The sequence below is a fragment of the Manis javanica genome, chromosome 14 (genome assembly GCF_040802235.1).
Source record: "Manis javanica isolate MJ-LG chromosome 14, MJ_LKY, whole genome shotgun sequence".
In the NCBI taxonomy this organism is placed as follows: domain Eukaryota; kingdom Metazoa; phylum Chordata; class Mammalia; order Pholidota; family Manidae; genus Manis; species Manis javanica.
This window is the reverse complement of record NC_133169.1, coordinates 9,644,704-9,654,764: the sequence shown is the minus strand read 5'-3', so window position 1 is coordinate 9,654,764 and position 10,061 is coordinate 9,644,704. Positions and strand designations below refer to the sequence as shown.

Below are 10,061 nucleotides of genomic sequence, written 5' to 3'. Positions count from 1 at the left end.
AAGAGGGCAGAGGGCGGGGCTGGAACTTGGCCCGACCCTGTCGTGAGCCGGGCACCGGAGTACGCCTCTGTGGCGTCAGCTCGCCGGCGCCCCGCCCCACTAGTCTGAGACGCTGACGCTTTCGCGCTGTGGGATGTCGTGACCTGTGACGTCCAGAAGGCGCCTCGGGTCTTCAGCTCCTGCCTGGGATCCCGGGAAGGCAGCCTCGGGGACCGGATTCGGAGCTCCTGCGGAGCTGAGCCCTACAGGGGTCCTGGCACCGCGTGATACTGACCCTGGTTCCCGACTCACCGTGTTCTCGCGACGCCACTGGCTGGACCCCAGTGGGATGCCGGGCGTCTGCGCCCGGGGCCTCTCTCACGGGGAGAGGAAGCAGCTAGCCGTGAACCTCACCCGTGTCCTGGCGCTCTACCGTTCCATCCTGGACGCTTACATCATCGTGAGGCCACGGGGCTGTGGGCGGGGTGCTCCCGGGTGTGTGATTGGCAAGGTGTCCACGATAGGGAGAAATTCTGGAGAGGTAGCTTCTGATAGCTTTTCTTTTAAGTATTTCAGTCTTCTGTTCTACAAGAATGTTAAAACTGGGGGCATCTCCCCCTTTTTTCAGATGATACAAGTATTATGTCTAATATCTAGGTAGTTTTTCTGACCTCATTCCGAAGCAATAAAACGCATATTGAGTCATTGTGGCTACACTGACCTCTTAACATGCAAGGTGTTTTAAGAACACACAAGTTCATTCACCCAAGCTTTAACTAAATACCCAGTTTTATACTCTAATGGATAATACCAACTTTGGCATCAGACAGACTTCAACTAGAATTCTGCCTCCCCTACCTTAGATATTTAAAAAAATTTCCTCCTAGTCCCAGTTTCTTGGCTGTAAAGTGGGTCCCTGTCTGAAGGATCATTGTGGAGAATAAATGATATGATGTATAAATGGCACCAGCATCCACTGAATTATTCAGCGCCCAAACCCTGAAGCCATCTTTCATTTAACTCCTTCCTTCATTGATCTGGATCCAGTTCAACCTCTACCTCCAGATTCACTGATTTGTCTCCATCTCCATTGCTATCACCCTGGGCCAAGCCATCATCTCTCTCCTGGGCTACATTCTAACTGATCTCTGTGTTTATTTCTGCCCCTCTCTAACCAGTTCTTAACAAAGCAGCCAGATCGATCTCTTTAAAATGTAAATCTTATCATGACACTTCCTCTTAAGTGCTTCCACAAAATCATAACCCCTTACCATTGCCTATAAAGCCCTACAGGATCTGGCCCCCTGCTGCCTCTTGAGCCCCATCACGTTTCATTCTCTTCCACGTTCCCTATACTACACCTACACTGGCCGATTTTCATTCTACAAATATGCAGGCATCTGGGTCTCTGCTTTTACTCAGCTGGCTGGAATTTTTTCCTTCACAGAAAGGCAATAGTAGAGTAGTTGAGAGCAAGGAATCTAGAGTCAAATTGGTTTCAAATCCAAGCTCTTACTACCTTTTTGACTTGGGCAAGTCAAAAATTACTTGATTGCTGTGCAAGTTTCCTTATTTGTAAAGTGGGGAATGAAAATGGCACCTACTTAAATAGGGTTGTTGAGGATTAAATGCATTAATATATGTAAAATGTTTCAGGCAGTGCCTGGCATGCTGAAATAAGTGTTTGCTATTACCTGAATTTTTAAAAATGGAGATATAATTGACATGTAACATATTTGTTGAAGGTGTATTGTGAGAGGATCACCACAGTAAGTCTAGTTAACATCTGTCACTATACATAGTTACATTTTTTTTCCTTGTGATGAGAACTTTTAAGATCCATTCTCAGCAAGTTTCAAATATACAATACAGTATTATTAACTATAGTCACCATGCTGTACTTTACATCTCCATGGCTTGCTTATTGTATAATTGGAAGTTTTTATCTTTTTAACCTCTTCACCGATTTCATCCATTTTCTCCTGCTGTCTCTGGCTACCTCTACTAGAGAGTTTTTTACATGGCCTGTTTTTTTTTTTTTGCATTCCTGTTCATCATTCAAGTCTCAGCTCAAGAGTCAACTCCTCAGACAAGTCTCCCTTTATTATTCTATCTAAAAGTAGTACTCTCTCAAACTCTCTTACTGTTTCATTAGTGTTTTATCTCTGTGGCATTTGATATTATCTGAAATTACTTTTTTAATGTAAACTCTTCAAGAGCAAGAATCTTGTCTGTCTGGTTCATTCTTGTAGCCATTGAGACTAGAATAGTGCTTGGTGCATAAACAAAGCTCTAGACTGTGTTAAATGAATAAATAAAAATACATTCTGGCACATGTAACATCTAGCATGTATAATGGTCGATTACTAAGTGGTCATACACTAACATTGCATGTCAGTCACTGTGGTGTTGGGATGCAGATGTGAAGACTGCCCTTAAGGTCAGTTGAGTGCGGGAAACAGACACATAAATAAGTGGGGAAACTAAGGAGAGGTGTTTCCAGAATGCAGCCTGGGCTCTGAGGGAGGGGAGGCTGGAGCAGGCTTCAGAGAAGAGGTGATGGGGTGAGTAAGAGGTACCTGATGACAGCACCTGGTGGCCTGTGTTGAGAGTGGGGCAGGGAAGAATGGGAAGAGGGGTGCCCTGTTGATTGCTTCTCCCCTTCTCCTGCAGGAATTTTTTACTGACGACCTGTGGGGCACACTGCCTTGTGCGTGGCAGGAAGCGCTGGATGGACTGAACCCGCCACAGCTGGCCACGCTGCTGCTGGGGATGCCTGGGGAAGGGGAAGTGGTCAGGTACGGGCAAGAGGGGCCTTGTGCTTGGGGACACAGGGCGCCAACCCCTGCAGCGAGCTGTTGCTCAGAGAGCCTCACAAGGGCTTCCTGGATTGTAAACTGGAACGTTCAGGATACAATGGGGCTGTTCACTAAGGGCTTGGGCCGGGCTATCTCAGGTACAGGTCAGTGTGGCCACTCACCCTGCTGGCCCTGAAGTCCACAGCCTATGCCCTGGCCTTTACCCGGACACCTGGGTCTCAGACCCCCTCAGAGTTCCTGGAGAACCCCAGCCAGAGCTCCCGACTGACAGCTCCGTTCCGGAAACACGTCAGACCTAAGAAGCAGCATGAGATTCGGAGGCTGGGTGAGGTGAGATGATGGACATGGGTGGTGTTTGGGAGCCTGGGGACTCCTGCTTGTGAGTTGCAAAGATGTGGGCATCTTATATCACCTGCAGGACCAGAGGCTCTAGCAGATCCCTTCCTTGCCAGGTATAGATCATCTCTCTGGGTTTTTGGAGGTTTTTCACCCTTTTGCTGGGTGGGCTGGTGGCTCTGTCTGAATCTGTCTTATTCCTGTTTTCACACCTTCATAATCTGCTCAGGGCTTCACAGCAGGACTCTCCTTGTTCTGTGGGGGAGACTGAATCATTGACTTGAGAAGGGCAAGGAGAGTAGCCTGAGCCTGGGGTCAGCACCCCCATATTGGTTTCCATTATCTCTTGTCTCCCTTCCATGGCATCCTCTACCCTTTCCTCTGCCACCTTCAGCTCTTCCACCCTCATCTTGGGGGTTTGTCCTGGGAGCCAATTGCCAGGAGACCTTTGTTCCCTCCTCTTTTAGTTGGTGAAGAAGCTGAGTGACCTCACAGGCTGCACCCAGGTTGTGGACGTAGGCTCAGGCCAGGTGAGCCAGACCCTTAATGTTCTGGGGTTTTTGAGGTGTAGGGATAGACCAGCTGGAAGGCAGGTTATCAGGCCACAGGCCCAGGGAGGCAAGGGCTGAGGAGGATTGGTGGAAGTAGGCAGGGCAGAATTTAAGCCTTCTTGGGGCCTGGGACCCAGGTGGCTAAGCCACTGATAAAGATAACAATGGAGAGGGCACTGAACAGGGCTGTGTACCCCCACCCTCATGACTCCAGGGCCATCTCTCCCGATTCATGTCCCTGGGGCTGGGGCTGATGGTGAAGAGCATTGAAGGGGACCAGAGACTAGTGGAAAGAGCCCAGTGCCTGGACCAGGAACTCTTGCAGGCTCTGGAGAAAGAGGAGAGGAGGAACCCACAGGTAGGCCAGGACTGGGGGAGCAAGGTCTGCTTGGCTGCAGTTGGGCACCAAGGCTGACCTCCCTTTTCTAAATTCTTCAGCTTTAGATGGTGTGGTCCCTATTTCTGCCACCCCTTTCCTGAGGTCCCCCCTTTGCCAAAGCCTCCCCACATCCTAAAGGCACTTTCTAGCTACAAAGGGCTTTCTGCACCAGTAGGTCCTTCTCACCTGTGAAATATTAGACTCATTACCAATGAGGAACCTGGGGCCCAGAGACAAAGAGATCTGTAGTTAATGGCAACGCAGGATGTATCCCATCCTGACCGAGGGTCCAGCTCTCTCCTGTGGTCCATCTTTTCTTCCACCTCCCTCCCTGGGAAGGAACACAGGACAGACAGATCCCCTCTTGTAGCCTTTGGTGGCATGGGGGCAGCAAACAGACTTCCCTTCTGCCTTTGCGCTCTCCTGCCTCCCAGGCGGTCCCGACTGGCCCTCGACACTCCCCGCACCATGTGGTTAGGTGGGTAGACCCCACGGCTCTGTGTGAGGAGCTTCTGCTTCCCCTGGAGAACTCGCCTCCGAGCGGTGCCCGCCTGCTGCTCACAGGCCTCCACGCCTGTGGGGACCTGAGTGTCGCCTTGCTCAGGCACTTCAGCTGCTGCCCGGAGGTGACGGCCCTGGCCTCCGTGGGTTGCTGCTACATGAAGCTGAGTGACCCTGGCGGTTACCCGCTGAGTCAGTGGGTGGCTGGGCTGCCTGGCTGTGAACTGCCCTACAGGCTGCGGGAGGGCGCCTGCCACGCCCTGGAGGAATACGCTGAGCGGCTGCAGAAAGCAGGCCCCGGCCTCCGGACCCACTGCTACCGGGCAGCACTGGAGACAGTCATCCGGCGTGCCCAACCGGAGCTGCGCCGCCCTGGTGTGCAGGGCATCCCCCGGGTCCACGAGCTCAAGATCGAAGAGTGAGGCTGGGGGAGGTGGGGGGTGTGGGGTGCGGCAGGAACTGCAGATCAGAGTCCCCTCCCACCTCCCTTGTAGCTCGTTCCAAAGAAAATCTAAATTGTGCGCAGGGGGCTGATTTTGAGTTTTCTGACTGAGACAGCTTCTCAAAATGTCTTTAAAAGGGAGTTTTGTCCCTTTCTTATCAGGAAACTATCAAGCATTTTAAAGGCCAAACAAATGGCCAAATAATTGTACAGATCTGGCTGGAAATGAATCTTTGGGTCGGTTTGTTATTGGACAGATAGCTCACAGCCAGAGAAATATTTAAAAATGCATATTAAGGTAGCAAATCAAGCCATGGTAGCACCCAGTTAGGAACAGACAGCCTGAATGGGAGGTGGCGGTTCCCCAAACCAAGCTGAGTTCTCTCCGTGGCCGACCCCACAGATACGTGCAGCGGGGGCTGCAGCGGGTGGGGCTGGACCCCCAGTTGCCACTGAATCTGGCTGCCCTTTGGGCCCACCAGGCCCAGGAGAACCGTGTGGTAGCCTTCTTCACCCTGGCTCTGCTGCTGGCCCCGCTGGTGGAGACCCTGATTCTACTGGACCGGCTGCTTTACCTTCAAGAGCAGGGTGAGGGTGGCCTGCAGCAGGGCCCCGGGGCCATTGGGGCAGGAGCTCAGGGACTCCTCCTTTAGGTCCTACTGCCACATCTTCTGGGGCTAGATTCTTCACCGAGGTGACCCTGGGGTCACCTGCTTGAGTCACCAGTCAGGTGGGGGTGGGGACGGGGACTTAGTAATACAGACTCACTGAATCAGTCTCTGGTGGTGCATCCCTGAGGTGCATTCTAAGCAAGCATCCCAGGCATTGAGAACGTAGAATGTGCAGAGCGCTGCCTCCTCCCAAGTCCCTGCCTTGGGCACCCACACTCCCGGTAGAGAACTGGGTCTCCTCGATGGGGAAAAGGGGCTCTGCCTACAGGCTAGCCAGGCGGTGGCTGAGTCTGCCTCTCCCCTTCTGAGTCACCCTGTCTTTCTCCCAGGCTTCCATGCTGAGCTCCTGCCCATCTTCAGCCCTGAACTCTCTCCCAGAAACCTGGTTCTTGTGGCCACCAAGAGGCCCCTGGGTGAGGCCCTGTCTGTGCTAGAGACTGAAGACAGCTGACACAGCCTGAGGAAGGGCCCACCTCGGACTCCATCTGAAGCTGCCCAGGTGCCACACACCGGGTGGCAGGGTCCACACATCTTGCTCAGAAAACCAGCATCCTGTGTCCTGGAATCCTGGTTCCCCACAACCCTTTAGCTTCGTATGCTTTCTCCCCTTCTATGTGTTATGTAATATTATGTAAAATTTTATTTTTAATTTACTAAACAGTGGAAATCTCTATTCCCCTGCCATTTCTATTAAGTGTAGAGGGGACAGACGTGCACCCTCCCTCCTGAGCTCCTACAGAGGTGCTACAACCCCCAAGCCCCACTGTCATCCAAAACAGGCGGCATCTTCTGTTCCTCAGAGGTCTCCATGGAAGGAACCTCTCTCTTCCTTTGGTCTTCGTCCCAGAATCTGCAGGCCCTGCCCTTTGGGAGGGCTGCCGTAAGGCTGGCTAACTGCCATCCAGGTTCTGCCAAAACATCAGGACAGTGCCTGACTGTGCACTGGGTTCATGGATGCTGGTCTGCCAGAAGACAGCAGCTGCACAGAGGGGTATTCATGGCTCTTTATTGGTGCCTGAAGAGAGACGGCCTGGCCTGAAGGCTAAGGCGAGGAGGGGAGAAGCTGCTCTCCCCAGGTCAGTACCAATAGACCTTCTTGTGTCTCCTAGTCTCCTGGATGCCCATTGCCTCCATCACCTCCTCTTCCAGTGTCTTTAGACGGGGCACATAGGTTCTTTCTAGAGCATCTTCCACTGATGTGTCCTTAGGGCCATCTATTGAGCCAGAGGAAAGAAGATGGGTGGGTGGGCTGCCTAACACCCCTTACTCCCACTCCTGCCACCCACACCCCCGTCTTCTTGCCCCTCACCCAGCCTCACCAATCCATGTTTCAGGGACGATGCCATCAGTTCTGGGAAAATCAGGCTTGGGGATAATTCTTCCTGATCTTGTGGAGACTCGTACCCGCTCTCCTGCTTCAGTAAATCTCCACTCTACCTCAGTGGGTTTCCTAGTGGACAGAAGAGGTGAGCCTGGCCTGGGAGCCAAGTCTCCCTGCTACCCTCCAACCCCAAAAGTCAATGGCTAAAAACATTAAGGTTGCCATCTTGTTTCTCTGCTACCTCTGTATTGGGGTTACCTCCAGGGGGGCATGTCCACGAGATGGCCCCTCCCAACTTGTAGAGCATGCAACCCACCATTCCCTTTGGATAAATGTCAACACCTATATGGACTGAGAGACTGGGAAGCCCTCTGACCAGAGCCCCACATGCTTGCCTGTCCACAGGATCCACAAGTTTGACCTGGTTGTGGAGCAAGGGTGCTTCGCTAGGGATCATGGTTCCCCGGTAATCCTTGGTCTTGCCAATGTAGCGGTAATGCTGTCCAAAAGAGGGGGGATATCAGAGACCAAGGGATGTGAGGGGCACTTGCCTACCTCGACTCAGAGCATTCACTCAGCCCAAGTTGAAAAGTAGAAGGTTCAATTGTCTCATCCTGTGCCCCGCCAGCCTCCTGCCTCCCTGTGCTGCTCTAATGCAGAGGGACAGGTGGGACAGGCCTCCTGGGCATCTCCATCCCCTCCTGACTTACTGTATTCAGTCCCTCCAGGACCACCCAGTTTCGCTGCCGGATAACTTGAACCACTTTGCCTTGTTTCCCGGCGTCCTTGCCTTCTAGGATCTCCACCTGGGGGAAGACATGAGCGTCAGGGGGGGATCCTTGCCAGGAGCCCCCCACCCTACACCGTCTGAGGCACTCACCCTGTCTCCACAGAACAGGTGCCAATCTTCGTCAGAGATGGGTTCCACGGCCACCCGGCGCCGCCTAGTCCCTGGAGGATTCTTCCTCTTGTCTGACAGGGAGCCTGGGCGGCTCATCCCATAGCGGTAGTTGGGGGGCAGAGGGACCTTGGATGCCAAGGCCATCAGGGCAGAGAGCCGCATGGCTGGAGAGAAATCACCTAGCCAGTGAAAGAGCAAGAAACCTTCCTAGTTACCTGTTGGGTAAACAGAAACGGGGGCAAGAAACGAAGGAAATTTCCTTAAAGCACTGATTCATCTCATTGAATCCTCACAAAAAAATATTATCCTCACCCTACACAGAGAGGTTAAGTGACTTGCCTATGATTATAAATCTATGTGGGAGAATCGGCATTCAAACACATATATTTGACTGCAAAATCCAAAAAGTTCATCGAGGCCAGGGACCATGTTATCTAGCTCACCCCTAAATGCAGCAGATCTCAGTAGGGCTTGGCACACAGTAGGCACTCAACAGATAGTTCTTAAAAGCATAAATAGCAAGAGGAAGAAAATAAGTAACGTAAAAAACCTGGCATAAGGGCAACAGGCAGTTACAGGGTAAAACAGTAGAGGTAAAAACGGATCCAAATGTCCCTACACCACTTTCGATTCCTGTACTCAGGAAATAACCACTCCTAAGGCAGCTTCTTTTCTAAAGGAAAAGGACCCAGAGCCAGACTTTAGGATACTGGGTCCCAAATTTCCCAACTAAATATGTACTTCAAGCCTCCCAATTTTGGATGATGGACTAAATTAGTGGGATGGTGAGAGCTGAGGGCAAAATAATAGCTGCTTCAGCTTATGAGCACTTGCCACCTACCAGATGCCATGCTAAGTGCCTTCCTGTATCATTGAAGCCTAAAGAAGTGATAGAAGGAAGTACCGTTAATCTTGTTTCATAGCTAAGAATGGAGCTTAACTTCAAAATACAAATAAAGTGCACTACAATAGCATAAAGAGCTCTGGGACCCGGGTTCTCGTTCCTACTGCACCATCATCTTCCGTGACCCTAGCAGTTTTTAACTTATGAGTTTTAGTTACATCATCCATGAAACTAAGGGTCGTGTCACCCAAATTATTTTTAGTATTTTAACAAAGCAAGGTACAAAATAATGTGAAAAGTATTTCTTTTGGATAAATTTAAAACCACATTCTGGCACAGGCATAAATATTTGTGGGAAGGCAACAGAACAACTGAAGTACTTTTTTTGGGGGGAGAGGAACTGTTTGGGGGCTTTTGCTTTCCATGATGTTTGTATTTCCTAGCCATGTGCATTAATAGATGTATCAGTGCGTTTATCTGAACAGCTAGATACTGGGTCGTTTTTCTCCTTTATATTTCTCAAAATGAAAAAGAAAAGGTCTAATGTTATTTTCAATTAATGCTAGCTGACTGTAAAAGGGCCTCAGTGTACCCATTCAGATTCAACGAAAACTTAGGGAACACCGCAATGTGACAAAATCTAAAACTAGGAACTTCACGATTACTGGCATTTAATTTTCACACTGCCCCGTGAGAGAGGTTGACAGGTCCAAGCAGCATAAGGTTCTTTTTACAGAAACCAAGGCCCTTAAAGCTGAAGTGACTTTGCTCTAGTTTTCAGAGCTTGACAGGTGCACATCCCATCTTAAGACCCAAGACTCCTGCATGATTGCTGCAAGAAGTCCCTTATCCTCAGTCACTCAAGGTCTGCAGCTTCGGGAGGAGATCCCAGAAGCCAATCCCCTAAATCTTTTCCCTCTTTCCCTCCACACCCTGCTAAGGCTGTTCTCAGTGGGACTTTCATGGCGTGCTCTGTAGGCTCCGTGCAAGGTGGTGAAGGTGAAGGGCGTCTGCCCCCTCAGGCCTCGGCTCTAAAGGCTTCCCACCAACTCCATCCCAGGGGCGGGCGATGTCAGTGCCCAGCAATTTTCAACACCTACCCGCTGCAAAGCTCCCGGTGCGGAGAAACCTCGGGAGAGACGACCGAGCCACAGTCGGGGATAAGGAAGGAAGGCCCTTCCCGCGCCTGCCTCCCAGACGAGCCCAGAGCGGCCAACACCTCCGGCCGTCTCACCTACTCTTCCCGCCGTGCTGCGGAGTCTCGACCTGTTATCTCGGCACAAGGGCCTGAGCCCTGCCGATCGCCGTCCTTCGGCT

General features: G+C 51.3%; 2 protein-coding genes across 6 annotated transcripts; one reads left to right on the top strand and one right to left on the bottom strand.

The window, feature by feature from the left end:
- Positions 1–51: 51 nt before the first annotated feature.
- Positions 52–6,351, top strand: METTL25B (methyltransferase like 25B). 3 transcript variants are annotated; one of them, XM_017639731.3, is made up of 8 exons: positions 52–439; positions 2,653–2,777; positions 2,936–3,128; positions 3,602–3,664; positions 3,900–4,043; positions 4,499–4,983; positions 5,411–5,595; positions 6,008–6,351. In XM_017639731.3, exons 1-8 carry the CDS (start codon positions 329–331, stop codon positions 6,127–6,129), a joined length of 1,428 nt encoding a protein of 475 aa, XP_017495220.3. In that variant the 5' UTR covers positions 52–328; the 3' UTR covers positions 6,130–6,351. The 3 variants fall into 3 exon arrangements, with proteins under 3 accessions (XP_017495220.3, XP_017495221.3, XP_017495222.3); XM_017639732.3 differs by lacking the exon at positions 3,900–4,043; XM_017639733.3 differs by lacking the exon at positions 4,499–4,983.
- Positions 6,352–6,668: 317 nt separating this feature from the next.
- On the bottom strand, positions 6,669–10,061 carry MRPL24 (mitochondrial ribosomal protein L24). Of its 3 annotated transcripts, XM_037016723.2 has the most exons (7): positions 9,845–10,061; positions 8,742–8,779; positions 7,880–8,115; positions 7,710–7,805; positions 7,395–7,498; positions 6,998–7,128; positions 6,669–6,892 (listed from the first exon to the last, which is right to left on the bottom strand). In XM_037016723.2, exons 3-7 carry the CDS (start codon positions 8,060–8,062, stop codon positions 6,756–6,758), a joined length of 651 nt encoding a protein of 216 aa, XP_036872618.1. In that variant the 5' UTR covers positions 8,063–8,115; positions 8,742–8,779; positions 9,845–10,061; the 3' UTR covers positions 6,669–6,755. The 3 variants fall into 3 exon arrangements, with proteins under 3 accessions (XP_036872618.1, XP_017495226.1, XP_017495227.1); XM_017639737.2 differs by lacking the exon at positions 8,742–8,779 and having other exon boundaries at positions 9,845–10,060; XM_017639738.3 differs by lacking the exon at positions 8,742–8,779 and having other exon boundaries at positions 7,880–8,079; positions 9,845–10,060.